Here is a 20,015-nt window from a genome sequence, read left to right as displayed (position 1 = left end):
TGTGCTTCAATCTAACACAGAATGTAAAAGATTTGGAAAGAGTGTAAAAGGCAAATAAAAATGTATCAATATCTCTTTTATTTCAGCTACATCTATCAATTACCTGTAGGTTCTTTTAGAAGACTATATATTCTCTGTAGAATACAAATTCTTCATGGAGATAGGGGTGGGCAGGCATGTTCATACTCCCTCTCAGGCACTTACTGTTTTTTTGTTTGTTTATTTGCTTTTAATTGTAAACAGTATCTACCTCAAGAAATTTCTTTTAGGTATAAATGAGATAATGCATGTAAAGGTTTAAGCAGAGTGCTTGGCACACAAGAAACAGTTGTTAAGGATTTGTTATTATCAACACCTTTATCCTGGCTTCTTAAAATAATTAAATCCTAGGCACCGCTATCACCTTAACGACAGCAAATCTGGAGAAAATGAGTTTTCGTTGCTCACTTGTGCCTCAGTTTCCAGAAAGTAATTTTATTTCACACACACGCACTCTACTCAGAAATTGCAAGTGCAAGTAAACACCCACGAGAGTAAACTGACACAATACAGCCTCAAATGAGACGGAACAGTCCGAAAGTAGCAGGCGGTCTCTTCTTTTACGACTATCGAACTGCAATTCTAAGAATGTATTTGAACTCAGTATTTTTGGATGAGTAATTTTTTAAGTTATTGAAATCTAAGATTTTAACTTAAATGAATAAAGGTTTTAAATAAAACTTGATCCTTACGTCACCATATTTGCCAAGACAACTAAGAATTAAGCACAAAATTTCTTTTTTTGTAAAAAAAAATATCATTACCTTTAACTCCTCCATGAGCAGATGAGTAGAAGGACAGATTTAACGCGAAGTGCAAAGTTAACCAAAAACTCAGAAAGCAGAATAACTTGCTAGGCCCTAATCACTGGTGCTCACATGCACCAGGTCCAAAATCTGGCTCTGCCACTAGGCTGGTTTGTGTCCTTGGTCAGGCCTCACCCTTCTCCACACCCATCCCCTGATCTATGAGACGGGGATCACACACACACAGATGCAGCTATTATAAGAAGTCAGTGACACGCACCACAGGAAGTACATGAAATCCCTAGCGTGGGGCTAGGCATGGAAACAATGTTAGCTGCAACTATTTTTATTATAATGATTTACTTTGTGAATTGAAACAGACATTCAATTATTTTATTATTATTATTACTTATTTATTTATTTTGGAGAGAAGGGGAGGGAGAGAAACATCAATGTGTGGTTGCCTCTCACATACCCTCTCCTGGGAACCTGGCCCACAACCCAGGCATGTGCCCTGACTGGGAATCAAACTGGCACCCTTTTGGTTCTCAGGCCAGCACTCAATCCACTGAGCCACACCAGCCAGGGCATCCCACCAACTTTCTGGTTGCAGTTCTGCTGATCTCTGGCTTCCCTGGCTGCTGGCTGGGGCAGGGAGGGTCTCGAAACACACTGTGTCAGGAACACCAGGGCTGGGGCCACTTCCCCGCTACCCCCAAGGGAAGCCTGTCCCAGATTGGGGTCCCCAGAAACAGCCTTGTCCATGTGACATGTTGGGGAAGTGCTCTCAGGGAAAACTAGTGAGGAAAGGAGGAGGCGGTGGGGCACACTAAGCAAGGATGTGTCTCGGCTGGAGACCAGGGTCAAGCCGGTCCCCGAGTGCTGGGGCATGAGTGGTGCCACAGAGTTGGTGCTCCATGAAGCAAAGAGGCTGGCCTCTGTACCCCCATGTCAGCATGACTTGGGCCGCCCAATTATTTTAAATACAGTGGTAATTCCATCCAATTTACCATGTATTTATGGATCACCTACTATGTGCCAAGCACTGTTCTAGGGAAGTTTTCTAAAAGTAAGTAAAAATGGAGGGAGGTGGGACTGGCTGGGGTGGGGTGGAGGGAAGGGGAGAAAATGCAGACAATTGTAACTGAATAAAAATAAATTAATTAATTAAAAAAATTAAAATAAAATAAAATAAAAGTAAGTAAAAATGAAAAAAAAAAAGTCTGCCTTTCTGAAGTCAATATTCTTGCATGTGAGAGAGAATAAAAATTAACATAATAAATCAGCAAGTTCTACAGCAGGAATTCAATATTTTTTTCTAATTGCCTGAGCAGCGTGACATGGTTGGGCATTGTCCCACAAAGCAAAAAGGTCACCGGTTTGATTCCCAGTCAGGGAACATGCCTGGATTGTGGGCCCAGTCCCCAGTTGGGGCGCATGCAAAGGCAACCAATCAATATTTCTCACATCGATGTTTCTCTGCCTCAATTTCCCCTACCCTTCCTCTCTCTCTTAAAATAAACAAATAAGATCTTTAAAAAACACATTAAGATACAATTGACATATAACATTGTATCAGTTTCAGGACCACAACATGATTTGACATTTGTATATATTATGAAATGATCTCCATATAAGTCTCGATTAACATCCACCACCACATGGTTCCAATTTCTTTTCTTGTCATGAGAACTTTTAACAGCTCCTTTCTTGCTTCTTTTATGCAGGTGGCCATGAAGATGGTGGATACTCAGACTGCATGCCTACCAAAAGCAGCCCACCACCTTTCAAAATAAAAAGAGGGTCCTGCTTGTAGAAACTGGCAGAGAAGCTACCACGATACTACAAGAACACCAGTCTGGGTTTCAAGACGCCCAGGGAGGCCATTGAGGTCACCTACACTGACAAGAAACGCCCCTTCACTGGTAATGTCTTCATCTGAGGGTGCATCTAGTCTGGCGTGGCGACCAAGATGAAAATCAGAGGACCACTGTCATCCGCCGAGACTACCTCCGCTACATCCAAAAGTCAAACGGCTTTGAGAAGCACCACGAGAACATGTCAGTGCACCTGCCCCCACTTCAGAGATGTCCCGATGGGTGACACTGTCACAGTGGGTGAGTGCCGGCCCTGAGCAAGACCGTGCACTTCAACGTGCTCGCAGTCACCAAGGCTGGTGGCACCGAGAAGCAATTCCAGAAGTTCGGAGACGAGATACCTGCCCACTCCCCCACAGAAAATAGTTATTTTCTCAGTCACGGGCCACGCTCCTGGGGTCTGCGACCTTACCTGAGGGAGGTATTGTCCCTGGGAACTGAGCAGGATTAATGAGAAAGATGGGGTTCTTTTTCACCCTTGGGGCATAAGGATGGGAATGGGGGCCAAATCCTGCCTCCTGCCCTCTCACCTCTGGGTGAAGGCAACCTGTATTAAAGATGCTGCACCTCTAAAAAAAAAAACCTCCTATCTTAACAACTTGCAAATATACAACATGGTATTGTTGACTACAGTAACCATGCTTTACATTATATCCCCACGACTTATTTATTTTATAATTGGGACTTTGTACCTTCTTGACCCTGTTCATCCATTTCACCTACCACCCATAACACGGTAGCCACTAGCTACACTTAGCACTTGAAATGTGACTAGTGTGCCTGAGAAACTGATTTATTTAATTTTCACAATTAAAATGTAGTGGGTCTTGGGGGTAACAGGGAATGGGGTTGGTGGTAAGTATCATGTGTTCAATTTTAGGCACGTGAAGTTTGCTATGTCTGTGAGATATCTGAATGTGCCCAACATTCAAGTTTGGACTCTGGAAGAACTGACTGGGTGGCAATCAATATTTTGGCAAATGAATAGTATTTCCATCCCTGGGTCAAATAAGTTTATCAAGGCAGCAAGTGTAGCCTCCTAGGACACTCATATTTCTAGGGAAAAGAAGAGGGGCCAGCAAAAAAACATTGCCGAAGAGCAGCAGGGAAGAAATTTCAAAGCAAACAAATAAAATTCTGTATTTTCTGAAAGCTACAACTAAAAATATCACACCTGCACATTTAGACAACTTAAATACAAACAAAAACCAGGACTTAAGAAAAACCTTGTAGGGAGTGAAGTCAGCAGCATGACGGCGTGAGAAATCTAAGATCCTAACTCAAGTGAATAAAGGTCTCTCCCCTTTGAAGCTGCAACAAGTTTAATAGCTATAATTTAACAAAGGATTCTTTGCTCAGCACACAAGCACATCTGAAACGTCCGACACTGAGACAGTGAAAGTGAGTGTGTCTGAGCAACAGCGAGGGGAGGAGACACACTGCAGTCACCTGCCGTGAGTACTCTCCACAGCCCCAAAGATACTATACGAGTGAAGGGTGGAGGAGCAACCCCCACTAGGCCAACCAGAGGGTTAGAGACAGCACTTGGCCCTGGGTGGCTTGCCCGCATTGAGGCTGGGCCCAGGGTCACGGGCAGAACAGCAGTGCAAAGGGTCACAGCATTCCACAGCCCACCAGCACTGAACAAAGAATTCCATGGACCTGGGAGCCCACCTACTTCATCCCCCTGTGGCCCATCGGCAGTAAAATCCTCATTCAGCAAGTTGCAAGAGAACTGAAACAACAAAAAAAAAAACCAAAAACATCCTAGTCAGGTGGTCTTTATTCATTGAGGCTAAACCCACTGGAGAGGACAGAGCTGCAGACGTGTGAACCACAGACCCCTGCCAACACCACAACCCATCACAGCAAAACCTGGTGGAGGCAGCAGGGTCATCTCCTGGCAGCTTCTGGCTACAGGAAGGCAACACCAGGAACATACAAGAAACCCACCACTTCCAATCCACGTAAGTGGTGCCTGAAGACAGAAGTGACCAGGTCATAAGTGGAAGTCCCCCTCCTTAGGGAATACAGTATTTTTTCCACAACTGAGGTGATACCACCCCGCTGAGATCCCAGAATTCCCAACAGTGCAGGTAAAAGGAAATGAAAATTTGTGCTTCAGCATCACCTACTGAAAAGGAAAAAAAGTCTTCTACATTGTCAACCCACTCAACACTAAGGTGTCAGATACTCTTAAAACAAGTTTCATCCCCTCAGATGCCCAGGCAGAGAAATAATTCCTCAAGCACAATTAATAACGAAGGTAACAAGGAACTTCAGAAAAAATATTTCTCCAGAAAACAAATTTAAAAACATAAAGGACTGTGATTGATGACAGACAATTCAAGATTACAGTTCTGAAAAAACTCAATGAGATAAAACTCAGAAAAACAATTCAACAAGCTCAGAAATAAAATCAATGAACAAAAGGACTTCACCAAAGAGATTAAAACTACAAAAAAAGAACCAAACACAAATTCTGGAGGTAAAGAACTCAGTAAACGAGGCAAAGAGTGAACTAACAAGCTTAGGAAATATAGCAGACCAGATGAAGGAGAGAATAATGACATAGAAGACAGAAAGCTAGCAATGACTCAAGTGGAAGAACAGAGAGAGTTGTAGTAAAAAACAAAGAAACAAAAAAAAAAACTGACTTCCAGTCATGGTAGTGGCATAGGCAGACATGGCTCACCTCCTTGTACAACCACATCAAAATTACAACTAAAATATAGAACAACCATCACTCAACCGTCAGAAATCGAGTTGAACGGAAGTCTGACAACTACACAATTAGAGAAGTCACATCCATCCAGACTGTGGGCATGGATGCTGAAGGGGCTAGGCTCACACCCATGTGTGGTGGATGAAAATTTGGGAGGGAGAGATAAAGTCTGGGAGCAAGGAGTCCCAGCCCCACACCAGGCCCCCCGGCCCAGGGCTCCAGTGCCAGGAGGAAAAGTCGCCTCAACTTCTGGCTACAAAAAACAGTGAGGATTGAGCCAGTGGAAGAAATTGTTGAACCACCAAGCACTTCCTCTTAAAGAACCCACACACAGACTCACCTACTCAGACTCACTCCCTCTGAGCTCCAGCACCAGAGTAGCAGCTTGAAGGGCACCAGTGACATACTGAGAAAGGCTGAAGTGTCTGGCATCGGGCAAGCAAAGGCCACTGTTCCTTTTCCAAGCCCAACACTTGAAGGCTGGTGCCGTATCTGAAACTCCATCAACCTGGCTAACACTGTTTGACCCGCCTCAGAGATCCCAAGAGGCTCAGCCCACCCAATTTACCAGCCCGCCCAAACTACATTTCCATATTAATGGCTGGTCTTGGCTCCTGCTGCACAACTTCCTAAATCCTCTCAAACAAGTAACAGATGGCCTCAGAGAGCCCCAGGCTTAGCACTAGCAGCACCCAGCCTAGATTCACAGTTTGGCTTCACCTGGCAATCTCCAAGACCAGCACAAGTAGCAGCCATCTCAGATTGCTTTACAACTCAGGCAGGGCAGTCCTGGGCAAAATACAGGTGAGGGCTGACCTTGGCCTGTGCCACCTGGGAAACCCCAGGGGGCTGCCCACCCAGTGGACAGCTACAGACCATGTCAGAGAACCACCACCCTGCCCCTGCACAGCTGATTCTCCATGGGTGGAGATTGGTGGCCAGTGGTCACAGCCAATCCTTGCAACTGACAGGGTAAATCCCTCCCATTGACCCGCCAACTGCAACAAAGGCTCAACTACAAGAGGAGGGTGTACTCAGCCTACACAAAGGGTGCACCTCGAGTACTCAGTATGAGTTATGGGGAGGCTGTGCCACTGGACCCTGTAGGACACCTACTACGTTAGGCCACGCTACCAAGATACAGTCAAAGCAGCTCTACCTAATACATAGAAACAAACACAGGGAAGCTGCCAAAATGAGGAGACAAAGAAACATGGCCCAAATGAAACAACAGATCAAAACTCCAGAAAAAGAACTAAACAAAATGGAGGTAAGCCATCTATTAGATGCAGAGTTCAAAACACTGGTTATAAGGATGCTCAGGGAACTTAGTGAGGACCTCAACAGCATAAAAGAGATCCAGTCACAAATGAACAATACATTAATTAAAATAAAGAACAATTTACAGGGAAACAACAGTAGAGTGGATGAAGTCAAGAATTAAATTGATGATTTGGAACAAAAGGAAGTAAAAAACAACCAAGCAGAACAACAAGAAAAAAGAATCCCCCCAAATGGGATAGTGTAAGCAGTCTCTGTTCCAACATTTGCATCATTGGGGTGCCAGAGGAGAAGAGAAACAGCAAGAAACTATAAATCTATTTGAAAAAATAAGGTAAGAAAACTTCCCTAATTTGGTGAAGGTAATAGACATGTAAGCACAGAGTCCCAAAGAAGATGGATGTGAAGAGGCCCACTTACACTTGTAACCAAAAAAAAAAAAAAAAAAGAAAAAATCTCATTTACACTTTAACAAAAGGATAAAATGCCTAGGAATAAACCAAACAAAGAAAGTAAAGGACCTGTATACTGAAAAACTAAAACACATTGAAAAACATCAAAGAAGACACAAAGAAATGGGAAGATATTCTGTGTCAAGGACTAACATTGCTTAAATTGCCTTATTACCTACAATCTACAGATTTAAGCACTCCTCATCAAAATCCCAATGGTATTTTTCAAAGATATACAAAAAAAATCATCAAATTTGTATGGAACCACAAAACACACAACAGCCAAAGCAATCCCGAGGGGTGTCATCAGACTCCCTGACTTCAAATTACACTACAAAGTTACAATAATCAAAACAGAATCATGTTGACAGAAAAACACAGACCAGTGGAACCAAACTGAGAGCCCAGAAATTAACTCACATATTTATGGGCAACTAATTTTTGTCAAAGGTGCCAAAAACATACAATGGAGAAAAGAAAGCCTCTTCAGTAAATGGTGTCGGGAAAGTTGGAAAGCCACGTCCAAAAGACTGAAACTGGACTGCTACTTGATGTCGTACACAAAAATTAACTCAAAATGGAACACAGAGCTAAAAACAAGACCTGAAACAACCACATACATAGAAGAAACCGCAGCTGTTAAACTTACAGATCTTGGTCTCAGAGAAGATTGTATAAATTTGACACCAAAAGCAAGGAAGTAAAAGCAAAAATAAATGAATGGAACTATATCAAACTAAAAAGCTTCTGCAAAAGAAACCATCAACAAAACAAAAAGGCAATCAACCGGATGGGAGAAAATATTTGCAAACAATACCTCCTATTAACAGCTAGCTAATATCCAAATTATATAAAGAACTCATACAACTCAATGACAAAAACCCAATCCAATTTTAAAAATGGGCAGAGGTCCGGAAGAAACACTTTCCTCAAGAAGACACACAAATGTCCAACAGGTATATAAAAAGATGCTCAACTTCACTAGCTGTAAGGAAAACGCAAATCAAAACCACAATGAGATATCACCTCATGCCTGTCAGAACAGCTATTTGTCCTCAAAAAATTAAGAATAGAGCTACCATATGACCCAGCAAAATGTCTTCTGGGTATATAAATGAAAAATTTCTAAACACTTATTTGTTCGCGTAGACGTACCCCTGTGTTCATTGCAGCATCACTCACAGTAGCCAAAGCATGGAAACATCCTAAGTGTCCTCTGCCAGATGACAGGATAAAGATACATACAGTGGAATATGACTCAGCTGTAACAAAGGATGAAATACTGCCATTTGAGTCAACACAGATGGATCTCCAGAGTATCACAGTAAGGGAAATCAGTCAGATGGAAAAGGGTAAGGACCATCCGATTTCACTCCTATGTGGCATATAAAACAGAAAGCAAGAGAAGAGCAAAGAAAACAAACGAATTCACTGTCACACACAACGGTACTGCAGTTACCAGAGGGGCAGTGGAGTGGCGGAGACTGAAGAGGGTAAAGGGGTCGAATATATGATGACAGGGGACACAGAGTTTGGGCAGTGAGCACACAACGCAATGTACAGATGATGTGTTATAGAATTGTACACTTGAAACTCACATAATGTTATTAACCAATGTCACCCTGATTAATTTAAAAAGAACCAATTGATGAAACCTTCATGTTAAGTGGATTAAATAAAAACATACATAATTGCACTAAAAATTAGAACCCCTATGGCTGAACTTTTTAAAGTGATGAATCTGGGATTTAACTATTTTTTTTTTCCTGAAAAGGCTTTATCATGCACAGAGTGGGGAAGAGGCTAATTTTCTCAAAAGTAAGGCCTTGAGAATACTTAAAACCTTCGTTCTCTCACTCAAAAAAGCACAGTTCATTTTGGGCTAAATGCCAGAGGCTATTACAGTGTTCCTCTCAAAAACAAGGCCCTCAGGGACTCAACCTCATGCCTTCCTTCATGGCCCTCAAAGAAATGTGTCAGAAAATAAGACATTCGCCAAAGTCCTAATGGAAAGAAGTCCTGGAGCAGGAAGACAGTCAGGGAACAGCAGAGGTTACATTTCGGTAAGAAATCTATTCACCTGCCTCTCTCCCCCTTTGTGCACCCCTTCCCCCCACACCCATCTCTCTCTCTCATTCTCTCCTGCTTCACACCCAATCTGTTCTCGTTTCCCCAAACCGTATCCCTTTCACAACTAACCTCTGCATTGTACTTCTCATTTACTGTTTAAATTGTTTTTTATTTTAAAATTACAGTTGACACACATTATTATATTAGTTTCAGGTGTACACACCCCAGCGATTAGGCGATATATAACCTACTAGTGACCACCCTGATACACTGCACACCCACCTGACACCGCCGGTACAAACTGGCTGTTACAGAATAGTCGTGGGGATGTAAAGCAGAACACAGGGAATGCAGTCGGTAATATTCTAATGACTATGTGTATGGATTTATTTTTGTTGTTGTCTCTGAAGTGCTCTGACCTTCCTCTTGTCCTGAACACAGCCACCTGATCCTGCACAGTCACTATAGTCATCAGAGTAACTATGAAGCTCACTCCATCCTCACCTCGCTGAAAAATTCCAAGGCAACGACTTTAGATTCCAGATATTTCACTCTAATGTTATAGTAATAAGCTGAATACACAGAAATAAACATGATATATTGCTAAGCATTGAGTATTCCTATTTCTTTTGCGGGGGGGGCAAGTTGGTTATAAATAAATCTTTATTCTGAATAATTTCTTATGTCTTTTTAATTGAGATAAAATCACATATGTTAATATTCCTACTTCTAAAGATTGGACCAATTTGAAATAAAATATTCTGTCCTTTCTTCTTGTAACAATACAGTTCCTGACCAAAGATCTCCTAAAAACCCTTCCTGGCTGAACGTCATATATAGTGTGGAGCAAAAGTAGGCTTACAGTTGTGAGTACATGAAAAGAGTTTATTCTCGTATTATTATTTATTTATTATTGTATTATTTTCCATACAAACAACTGTAAACCTCCTTTGGTCCCACCCTGCATAATATCTTTGCTAAAGCCACTGCCACTGTGAGGTTTTTCATAAACGAGCTCCAGAAAACAATTAGCAAGGTGGTGTTCTCCTCCCTACCTCTATATTTTCTTTATTTATTTATTCATTTTAAAGATTTTACTTATTTTTCAGAGGGGAAGGAAGGGAGAAAGAGAGGGAGAGAAACACTGATGTGAGAGAGACATAGATCAGTTGCCTCTCACACCCCCCCCAACTAGGGACCCGACCCACAACCCAGGCACGTGCCCTGACCGGGAATCAAACCAGTGACCTTTCAGTTCGCAGGCCAATGCTCACCCACTGAGCCACACCAGCCAGCATGACATTTCTTTTGGATGGGCACTTTACATACCTCATTTGTGAAAACCATCTGCTGGAGACCCTGTACTTTATGCCTTACTTCACGTCTAGCTTAAACTATACATAAAAAAACATCTAGCAATTGATGGTGCCTTTTCATCTTTCACCTTCAGCACTGAGGCCATTCTAATAAGGGTTCACTCATTTGATGTCTGCTGGACTGCTGGGAAACTGAGCCAACAAGCCCTTAGCCCCCTTCCCTGGGAGCTATTTCTCCCTGCCGTGGTGGTACGTAGAGGGGCCAGGCAGCACTATAAAAAGATGCTGAGTTGCCGCAAAATTCTGACCCACTTGTAATCAACAGAAAGTTTATTTTGCATGTGGATAAAGGGAAAGCTAATAAATAAAGGTCATGAAAAGAAACATGGTTTAATGATTCAATTAACTGAAAACACTGATTGCCCTCAGAATTGAGAATAGAAGCATTTAAAACATCAAAATATCTTCAAAGTCTGTTCAAGGCTGGCCACTCGGCTACAGCTGGAAACTCAGAGACAATGCCGCTAACAAGTATCATCCTACACGAAAATAAAATGATGAAATGACTGGACCAGACCCATGGGAGAGAGCAGTGTTCATCACGGGGTGGGAAGTCACCCTTTAAAACAAAGGACGCTCCATCAAAGTAAGGGAAAGTATTAGTGAATTAAGACTGGAACTCTAAAGAGAGGCTAAAGTGAAGATACTGGGAATACAACCAAGAAAGAAACAGCTTCAAACTTTTGAAAATTACCTGTAATTTTTGATTTATAGAAATCCTGTTCTAAGCTTTTGTTTAAACATAAAATTCATATCCCCATAGCTATAATATTAAAATGGAAATTGAGTTAATCATTCAAACTACAAAATGAAATTTGCTATATACTTGAATTACAATAGATCTATTTCCATATCACCTAATCTAATTCAAATATTTTTCCTATAGGAAAATATATCCCAAGTTTCAACCAAGGAAACCAGAAATATTTTTCTATTTTTTTTTAAATCATCACCCAAGGACATGCTTATTGATTTTAGAGAGAGGGGAAGGGAGGAGAAGGGAGGGGGAGAAACATCAATGTGAGAGAGAAACACTGATCAGTGGACTCTCAACACACACCCTGACTGGGGACTAAACTTACAACCCAGGCATGTGCCCCAACGGAGAATCGATCTTGCGATCTTTCAATTTGCGGGACGTTGCTCCAACCAACTTCAGCCACACCAGCCAGGGCTCCTTTTATTTTTTTTAAGCCACAAGGGGACATAGGGTGATAGATAACTCTGGGGATCTAATAGGGAACCTCTAGCGTGAGTGTAGAAGAAGAGAAAGGGAACTAGTTTCCTGCTGGGCATCTATATGAGTAAGTCTGTCACATAAGTAAGCCATTTCACTTCCCCAGCCAGTCTCTCTGCTGAGGAGTTCAGATTTGAGGAAGACAGAGAACGACTCTCCACCAGGGCTGAAATGCGATCTGGAGTTAATGTTTCTGCATTTTTATAAAGTCAAAAAAAGTAGGATCCAGGTCAGAGCTGCACCCAAAGGGATAGTGCGTTCAGAAGAGGTAGAGTGACTTGCATTAGCCTTATCATCCTTAGTCTGAGGCTGACTATCCAGAAACGAGGGTGACCTGTTTTATTTATGCCCCATCCCATAGGTATGAATGATAAAACAGAGATTTCACTGACTGCAGGAGGAATTCGAGTTCATAAAAAGGAAAACTTTTGCCTAACTGGGCTGGTGTGGCTCAGTTGGTTGAAGCAAAGTCATGTAAACTGAAAGGTTGAAGATTCGATTCCTCGTCAGGGCACATACCTAGGCTGCAGGTTTGCTCTTGTCGGGGTGCCTATCTCTCCCTCTCTAAAGTCAATAAGCACTGCATGTCCTCAGGTGAGGATGAGAAGGAAGGGAGGGAGGGAGGAAGGAAGGAAGGAAGGAAGGAAGGAAGGAAGGAAAAGGAAAGAAAGGAAGGAAGGAAGGAAAGAAAGGAAAGAAAGGAAAGGAAAGAAAGGAAAGAAAGGAAAGAAAGGAAAGAAAGGAAAGAAAGGAAAGAAAGGAAAGAAAGGAAAGAAAGGAAGAAAGGAAGAAAGAAAGAAAGAAAAAGAAAGAAAGAAAGAAAGAAAGAAAGGGAAAGGAAAGGAAAGGAAAAGGAAAGAAAGGAAAGAAAGGCAGAAAGGAAGAAAAGGAAACTCCAGACTATAACCACTGACAGACTGAATGAAGTTATGAAACTCCCCCCTTAGGCGCTCTAACTGCTGTTCAGAATTCACGCGTCCACAGTCTCTATTCTTTCTCTCTGCAATTCTCTATCTTTCATTCCCCTAGAAGACAATGTGTTTTTTAAAACTGTTTTTACACGATGGGAAATTGAAGACAAACTATTTGAGGTGCCTACTAATTAAAATAAGCACAAGGTTTCTAATGAGATATACCTTTCCGCAGGGGCAAGCCCCTCTAACACGTCAGTGTGACAACAGAAGGCCATCACCACCACTTCATTGTCAGCAGGAGGCCCCAATCTGGAATGGGGGGAAGGGGGAGATCTTATTCTGTGAAAAGAGTTCAACTGCAAAACAGTCCAATGGGATGCAGCTCACTTGTGAAACAGCTTGGTTGTGAGAAAGCTCATGCGTGAAACGGCAGTCCAAGGGGCTCTGGTGTTAGAACACGAGACGCAGTGTCATAGCTTCGCCTGGTGAAACAGTCTTCGGTAGAAACAAAGTGAGCTCCACTGAGGCAGAGGTGAAGCTGGCTTCCATAGAGAAGACTGCCCACGGCAGGTCCCAGATTGGACCATTTCTATGCAAATGACTCCAAATCCACACAGTTTCATTGACCCAAACAGCACTGTCTTGATTGGTTGGAATGGAGCTACTCTGATTGATTGGTAAAGATGCAATTGGCTGATTTACAAGCCTAGGAGCTTGTTTAAAAGGGTCAGGAACACAGTGCAGGAAACCGGCAGTTTTCCCCATAATTGCAAAGAGCATATCAGAGGCCTCAGTTTAGCAATGACTCTCAGACTCTGTTTATAAATTTAAGCCCAATTAGACACCAGGAGTCCTTCTTAACAGGCAGATTCCTTCTCAGGGTCAACATAACAAAGAACATGCGCACAATGAGCTCACCTAGCACACGTAATTAACTGTTATTAACGTGAATAAATCTGCCTAATGATTTATTCATTACTTCTTTCCATTTAAAGTGCATTTGCAAAAATGTTCCAGTCAGAAGAATTACTATCAAAACTCATATTGCCATTCAGCCAAGGACATCTCAGAATGGAAAAATGAATGTCTATTCCTCAGGGCTGCTTCCTCCCCACACAAACTGCCTGGGACACAATTCATTCAGGGAGATTCTCAGATGTCCAGGAAACATTCATCCTCAGTCGTCATCCTATTGCTAAGTGTGACCGGAAAGGGACCAGGCCTGGCGCAGGTCTGCCTCAGGCTGGCCCACAGTGTGTGGGCTCCTGACTTCACGCAGGAAAGATTTCACAACATGAGACCAGGTGTTTTTGAGAGTATGTTTATTAAAGCTGGGGACAGAGAAAGGAAGGGCCTAGGACAGCAGAGCGCCAGGGGAGAGCCTAGGCAGAGCTGTTTTGGCTCCCCAGAAGAGCATAGGAAAGCCGTGATCCACAGCGGGGCTGCTGTCAGGTCACTGAGATGCACGAGTCAGAGAAACAGGAGTGAGCCAAAGCGGGGCTGCTGTCAGCTCACCAGAAAGTCAGAGAAAGGGGCCTTGGAGACAGGTTGAGGGAGTTAGCCAGGATGAGCTGCCTCCACGACCCACTGCTCTCCTGGTTACAAGTCTCATGAGGACCCCTGCAGTTTCGGAGAAAGTCCCCTCTGGAGAAAGGGCCTGTGCAGGCATCCTTTGCCTTGAGGGCTTTTATTTCTCTTCTGCAGGCGGGAATCCTAGGAGAGGGTTTCAGCAGGATATTCATCAGTTTTCCAGGTGTCTTTTTTAATATGTCGATGAACAAAAATGAGTGCATAGAGGGACCAGGGTCACTTTTTGGTCAGCTTTGCCTCTGTCTTGAATTTGTTTGGTTCTAATTGGGTTTCTCGTTATTTATTTCCTGAAGTCATCTGTCTTTGGGTTTGGCCAGCACTATTGGGCTTCTGTTATCTATCTCCTTGACCAGGGTCATTTAAGCAATTTACTCTCTGGTTAGGGAGGAGAGGTATAAAGTATGTGCTCTCTAGTGTAAATTGCTTGAACTGTTTGGCCCTATTTGTCTAACTGATAGGGAAACTCAAAGATGTTAGCTTTAGTTAAAGTTGATAGGCTTAACTGATTAATGCATGTGGAAAGCTGTTATTCCAGGATCTGGAATGCACGACCTAACGTGACTCCAGGAAGTCAACAAGCAATTCAACCTTTGTGCCCCAGGGGTCCTGCAAGCCATTAGATGTTATTCCAGCCACTGAGATCCAGTGAGGGAATGTCCAGTGTGCACATAAAGAATTATTGATCAGTAGATAAAGAAATACTAGAAAAATTGCCACAACTCTTACCTGATTAACCTTGTTCCAAACCCCTTACCTACACTTTTCTTCTTCTTATAAAAAGGCTGGCATGAGATGAGATGCTAAGACAGTTTTTAGAGTATCCAAGCTGCTATCTTCTCAGATTGCCAGCATTTTAATAAAGTGCCCATAAGGATTCAGTCCTTGTCTCTACTCATTGGTTCTGGTAGTGACAGGCAGCACGAACCCCGACTTTTCTGGTTGCATAACCATCTGTCTCAGTTTCCCTTCTCTCACTATTCAAAAATTCTCATAACATCTAATTATCTTGCCTCATAAGCACTAAACCAAAATGGACTTCATGGACTATAATGATAAAATGGACTATAATGATAAAATTACTGGCATTTGCCTGCTTCTGATATTACTATCTGTGATGCTTAATTTTAAGAATCTTGTTGGCCACGGTGCCCAGATTTTTGGTTAAACTTTATTCTGGATGTTTCTGTGAAGGTGTCTTTTGGATGAGATTAACAGTGAAATCAGTGGGCTTCGAGTAAAGGCAGATCGCTCTTCAGAATGTAGACGAACCTCATCCAATCAGTTGAAAACTTTGATAGAAAAAAGGCTGACCTTCCCTAAACAAAAAAGAAATACTGCCAGCAGACAGTTTTAGACTCAACTGTAACTCTCCCCTCATTTTCCAACCTGCTCGTCTACCCCACTACATCTTTTTTTTTTTTTTTGGCTGGACTCACCAAGCCTACACAATCACATGAGTCAATTCCTTAAATCAGTCTATCGATCTCTCTCTCTCTCTTCACACACACCAACCAACAGAAGATTCTGTTGGCTCTGTTTCTCTGGGGAACTCTTTTACACTATCCAAAAGAAAACAGGACTTTGCCTTCAATTTATTTAAAAGGCATTCAGTTTATCTGAAGATCAACAATCAATAATATTAACTAAGCTAACAATAGTCTAAGAAAAGCTAATCAAATTCCAGATGTGGAGACTTATTAGCTCTTTACCAAGGTTTCATTTAAGTTTCCAAAAGACCTATAAGAGATACTGCTTTATCCAAAAAAGAGTAATTCACTTTTTTTAAATAGTGCTTGAGGCTAAAAGTCAAGATGAAATATTAAAATATTAATTAGCATCTTTGCAGATGTACAAAATTACATCACACAGACACACACAAATATACATAGGTAAACTTTCCCTAGAAAATTCATAAAGAATAAAATAAAGGAATAATCATTGAGTATATATTATTATTGATCACGAATTATTATTTGCATTACTTTTCTCAATCTCTCATAAGAAGTAAGAACGATAAGAAGCAGCACTGTGGTATAATAAGAAATATATATGGTTTTTGTTCTGGGTTCCTGGAAAGCTCCTAAAACCTTCAGGATTTTCTGAGATATAGGAGACTGCTTTGTCATTCATAGGGAGCCCCTTTGAGAATTCCTGAGTTTATGCTAATGAGCTGACTTAGGAAAGGACTCCTAAATAGCTTAGGGGCGGGGATGGTTACCAGAAAGATCAATGCTTCCAGGGCTGGAATTTTTAGGCACACCCCCAGACCTATGGGAAGGGCAAGAGGGGACTACCAACTAAGCTCTATAAAAACTCTTGAACAAGACTTGATGAGCTTTCATTTCAGGTTAGTGAATGGAGCCCCCTGTGAACACTGTGGTGTACCCCAATTCCATGGGGACAGAAGCTCCTGGGCTAAGAGGCCTCTCAGACCTCACTCTATGAACTCCTTCATCTAGCTGTTCATCCATATCTTCTCTAAAATCCCTTACAGTAAACATAATTAGAGCAGGTCCTTGGATAACATAATTTCATTCAATGTCATTTCATTATAACCTTGATGAGAAAAAAAACTTGATTCCCTGCTGAGGCTACTGTGTATGTGGAGTTTCCATCTGCTCCCCATGTCTATGGGTTTCCTCCTGGGACTCCAGTTTCCTCCCACAGCCAAAGATGTGCACGTGGGGTGAACTGGCATGTCTACATTAGCTCAGCCTGAGTGGGTGTGGGTGGGAGTGAGTGGAAAAGCCCCCTGTCCAGGCTGAGTTCCCACCTTGTGCCCTGAGTTGCTAGGAAAGGTTACAGCCACTCATAACCCTGAATTGGAATAAGCAGGTTGAGAAATAATTATCTTACTGGTTTTAATTAATCCTTTCTAAATGTATGAATAACTCACATTTATTTCAATGTTTAATAATAGAAGTGTTCTGCATTTTTATTTAGAAGTTTGGTGATGTTTTTATGACCAGAAATATGCTGTAGGAACTTAACTCTTCCTTATCTCAATGTCTATGATAAAACTGGTTTCATTATACATTGTTTCACTTTAAGTAACACTTTCCAAGAACCTATCAACTACATTAAATGAGGACTTACCGTAAATGTTCTGTGAGCCTAACAAATTAATCAAATCTAAGGAGGTTGCGGAAACCTCGCATTTATAGCCAGTCACTCAGAAGCACAAGTCACCAGCCTGGACTTGCAACTACTTTCTAAAGTGGGCAGTTTGGTAGGACTAAACCCTTAACCTGTGGGGTGCGATGCTATTTCCAGATAGTGTCAGAATTGAGTTAAATTTGTAGGGCACCCAGTCAGTGTCTGCTGGAACTGGAAGAACTGCTTAGTGGTACCAGAAAAAACATACATCAAAACCACTAAAATCTCAAGAAGCAATGACCTGACAGAACAAATTTCTTTGCATAAAAGAATCCCCTGATCTTCAAAAGACTAATTACTAGGGTTTATAAATGTGATGTTAGTACCACAAGAGTGCCTGTATCAAAACAGCCTTGGTTGGAATTCATTTTTATTGTTGCCTATGAAAAGGAGAATATAAGAGACAAGGACTTAAAGTGGTAAGTAGAGACAGAAGCACAGAGATCTATTGGAGCCTATCAAATTTCAGTTGATATCTACAGCTGTTTTTATAAAGCCACCGCTTTGTCAGTCCCCCATATCTGTGTACAGTAGAGAGTCTCAAAGTGTGGTCCCCGGTTGAACCACATCAACATCCCCTGGAAATCTGTTAGACATGCACATTCTTGGTCCCCACCTCATACTTACAGCATCATTCTCCGGGGAAGGAGAACAGGAGTCTGTGCTTAACAAGCCCTCCCAATGATGCCGATGCACACAAAAACTTGAGAACCAGTAACCTCCAGTCAAGTCAAATACCCTTCAGAATGAGGCACAACTAATTCAGGAAATTCTGGAAACTGAGTGGCAGAATGTTACTACATCACTACAGATCATGTGGAGGAAATTTTTATTATATTAGCCCTCCTTTTTTAAGGCATTTATTTTAAAATGCTTTCCCAGTAATATCTGACATTACTTAAGAGTTTTCCCATGATCTAAAATTTTCAGTCCATTCATAGGCTGCTCTGTGCTTCACAAAAAAGAGCAAAGCAAAAGTTTTTAGGGAGGATGATGACACATTCCCAGGCAAAACTTAGAGGCTGAAGCACCGTATTATAAATTGCTAAGCTTTAAATTAAGTTTTTTAGTTCTTTCATCATATGGGACATAAAACTTATAAGTAAAACACAAAATAGGCCAGGCCCTGGCTGGGTAGGTCAGTTGTTTGGAGTGTCATCCCAATGTGCCAAGGTCATAGGTTTGATCCGGGTCAGGGCACATGGAAGAACCAACCAATGAGTGCATGAGTAAGTGGGACAAATCAATGTTTCTCTCTCACGCCCTGTCTTCCTCTCTCTCTAAAATTCAATGAAAAAAAAACCTAAAAAGGTCAAATATATGTATTATGTCTACAAAGTTTACACATATCTATAGGAAAATTTGCCAAAGGGAACAAAATCCTGCCAAAGAGGTAATTCTTCTGCCAATTTAATTCAGGTTATCAGTGTTTCTTTGTATAGAAAAAATATAAATACCTTTAAACTGCTTGATCATGTTCTGATGGTTTTCAATGGCTTCCTTTAAGATCACGTCAGGCTGGTCCATCTTCCACCGCCACTCAGTGCCCACTGGGTTGGTGTGGTGCCTAGGAGACAGGCAAACGTGCTGACGTGCGCTCTGGACAAGATCGCAGCCAGTCATCTGCTGTGAAGTACTCAATAAAATCAGAGTTGACCTCCCCCTGAAATCTTAGCTGTTTATAGCTGCATTTTATTATTTAATCAGAAATAAACCCAAGTCACAACAACTCACAGAGAGGAGTGAATAGAGAAGTGTTTGGCTGAAACTGAGGTTTAATGTTAATGATACAAAACCTGTACCCCCTTCCCAGCCACCCACTACCAGGCTAACTCACATCTATCTAATAACAACTAACAGCAGAATCCTGCCAGGACAGCTGCACAGACCCTCCCTGAGAGGGCAGTGCAATGGGAAGACCTAAAGTTCAGGACGTATCAGATATTGCGGGGGTGGGGGGAACCTCTGGCAGACCCGCCTCCATGCTATACAAGGTAAGCCTAAAGGAATTTTAAGCCAGTGATACACTGAGGGTATCCACAGAAACAACAAACCCAGTTCTGGACTACATTAACTCCAACAAGAAAGGCCTAGCAGAAAGAAAAGGTGTGCCAGTCTCAAAATGCAGAAAAGTTACCTCAGTCTTTAATGTACCAAATAAATGTCCCACTTCAAACAAAAAATTATAGGGTATACAAAAAAGTCATAAAAACAACACATTTCCAATAGAAAGCAATCAACAAAACCAAACTCTTTTGACATGTGTTGGAACTATGTGACAGGAAATTTTTTAAAACTATGATTGATATGTTAAAAGCCCTAACACAAAAGGTCAGGCTTCTGGGGAAGATGGAGGCATTGGCAGACACACTTTGCCTCATTGCACAACCATTAGAAGGAACACAACAAACCTAAAAACAAAAAACACCCAGAACTGCCAAAAGTCACCCAGAACTGTACGGAAGCTCTATAACCAAGGCTTTAAAGAAGCTATATTCATCCAGACAGGTAGGAAGGGTGGAAACGGGGAGAGGGGTGGAGAGGATGCAGTG

At 41.9% G+C, this 20,015-nt stretch overlaps 1 protein-coding gene and 1 pseudogene across 2 annotated transcripts in view; one reads left to right on the top strand and one right to left on the bottom strand.

Moving 5' to 3' along the window:
- LOC112314803 (S-adenosyl-L-methionine-dependent tRNA 4-demethylwyosine synthase TYW1) overlaps positions 1–20,015 on the bottom strand; it is a 161,184-nt gene that overhangs the window by 58,481 nt on the left and 82,688 nt on the right. For both annotated transcript variants that reach the window (XM_024571335.3, XM_024571336.3), the window contains exon 11: positions 18,921–19,030. In XM_024571335.3, coding sequence (XP_024427103.2) covers positions 18,921–19,030 — 110 coding nt within the window. The remainder of the gene's footprint in view (positions 1–18,920; positions 19,031–20,015) is intronic.
- On the top strand, positions 2,186–3,260 carry LOC112314804 (small ribosomal subunit protein uS17-like; annotated as a pseudogene).

The sequence above is a fragment of the Desmodus rotundus genome, chromosome 1 (genome assembly GCF_022682495.2).
Source record: "Desmodus rotundus isolate HL8 chromosome 1, HLdesRot8A.1, whole genome shotgun sequence".
NCBI classification, from domain to species: Eukaryota; Metazoa; Chordata; class Mammalia; order Chiroptera; family Phyllostomidae; genus Desmodus; species Desmodus rotundus.
This window is presented reverse-complemented; position numbering and strand designations above follow the sequence as displayed.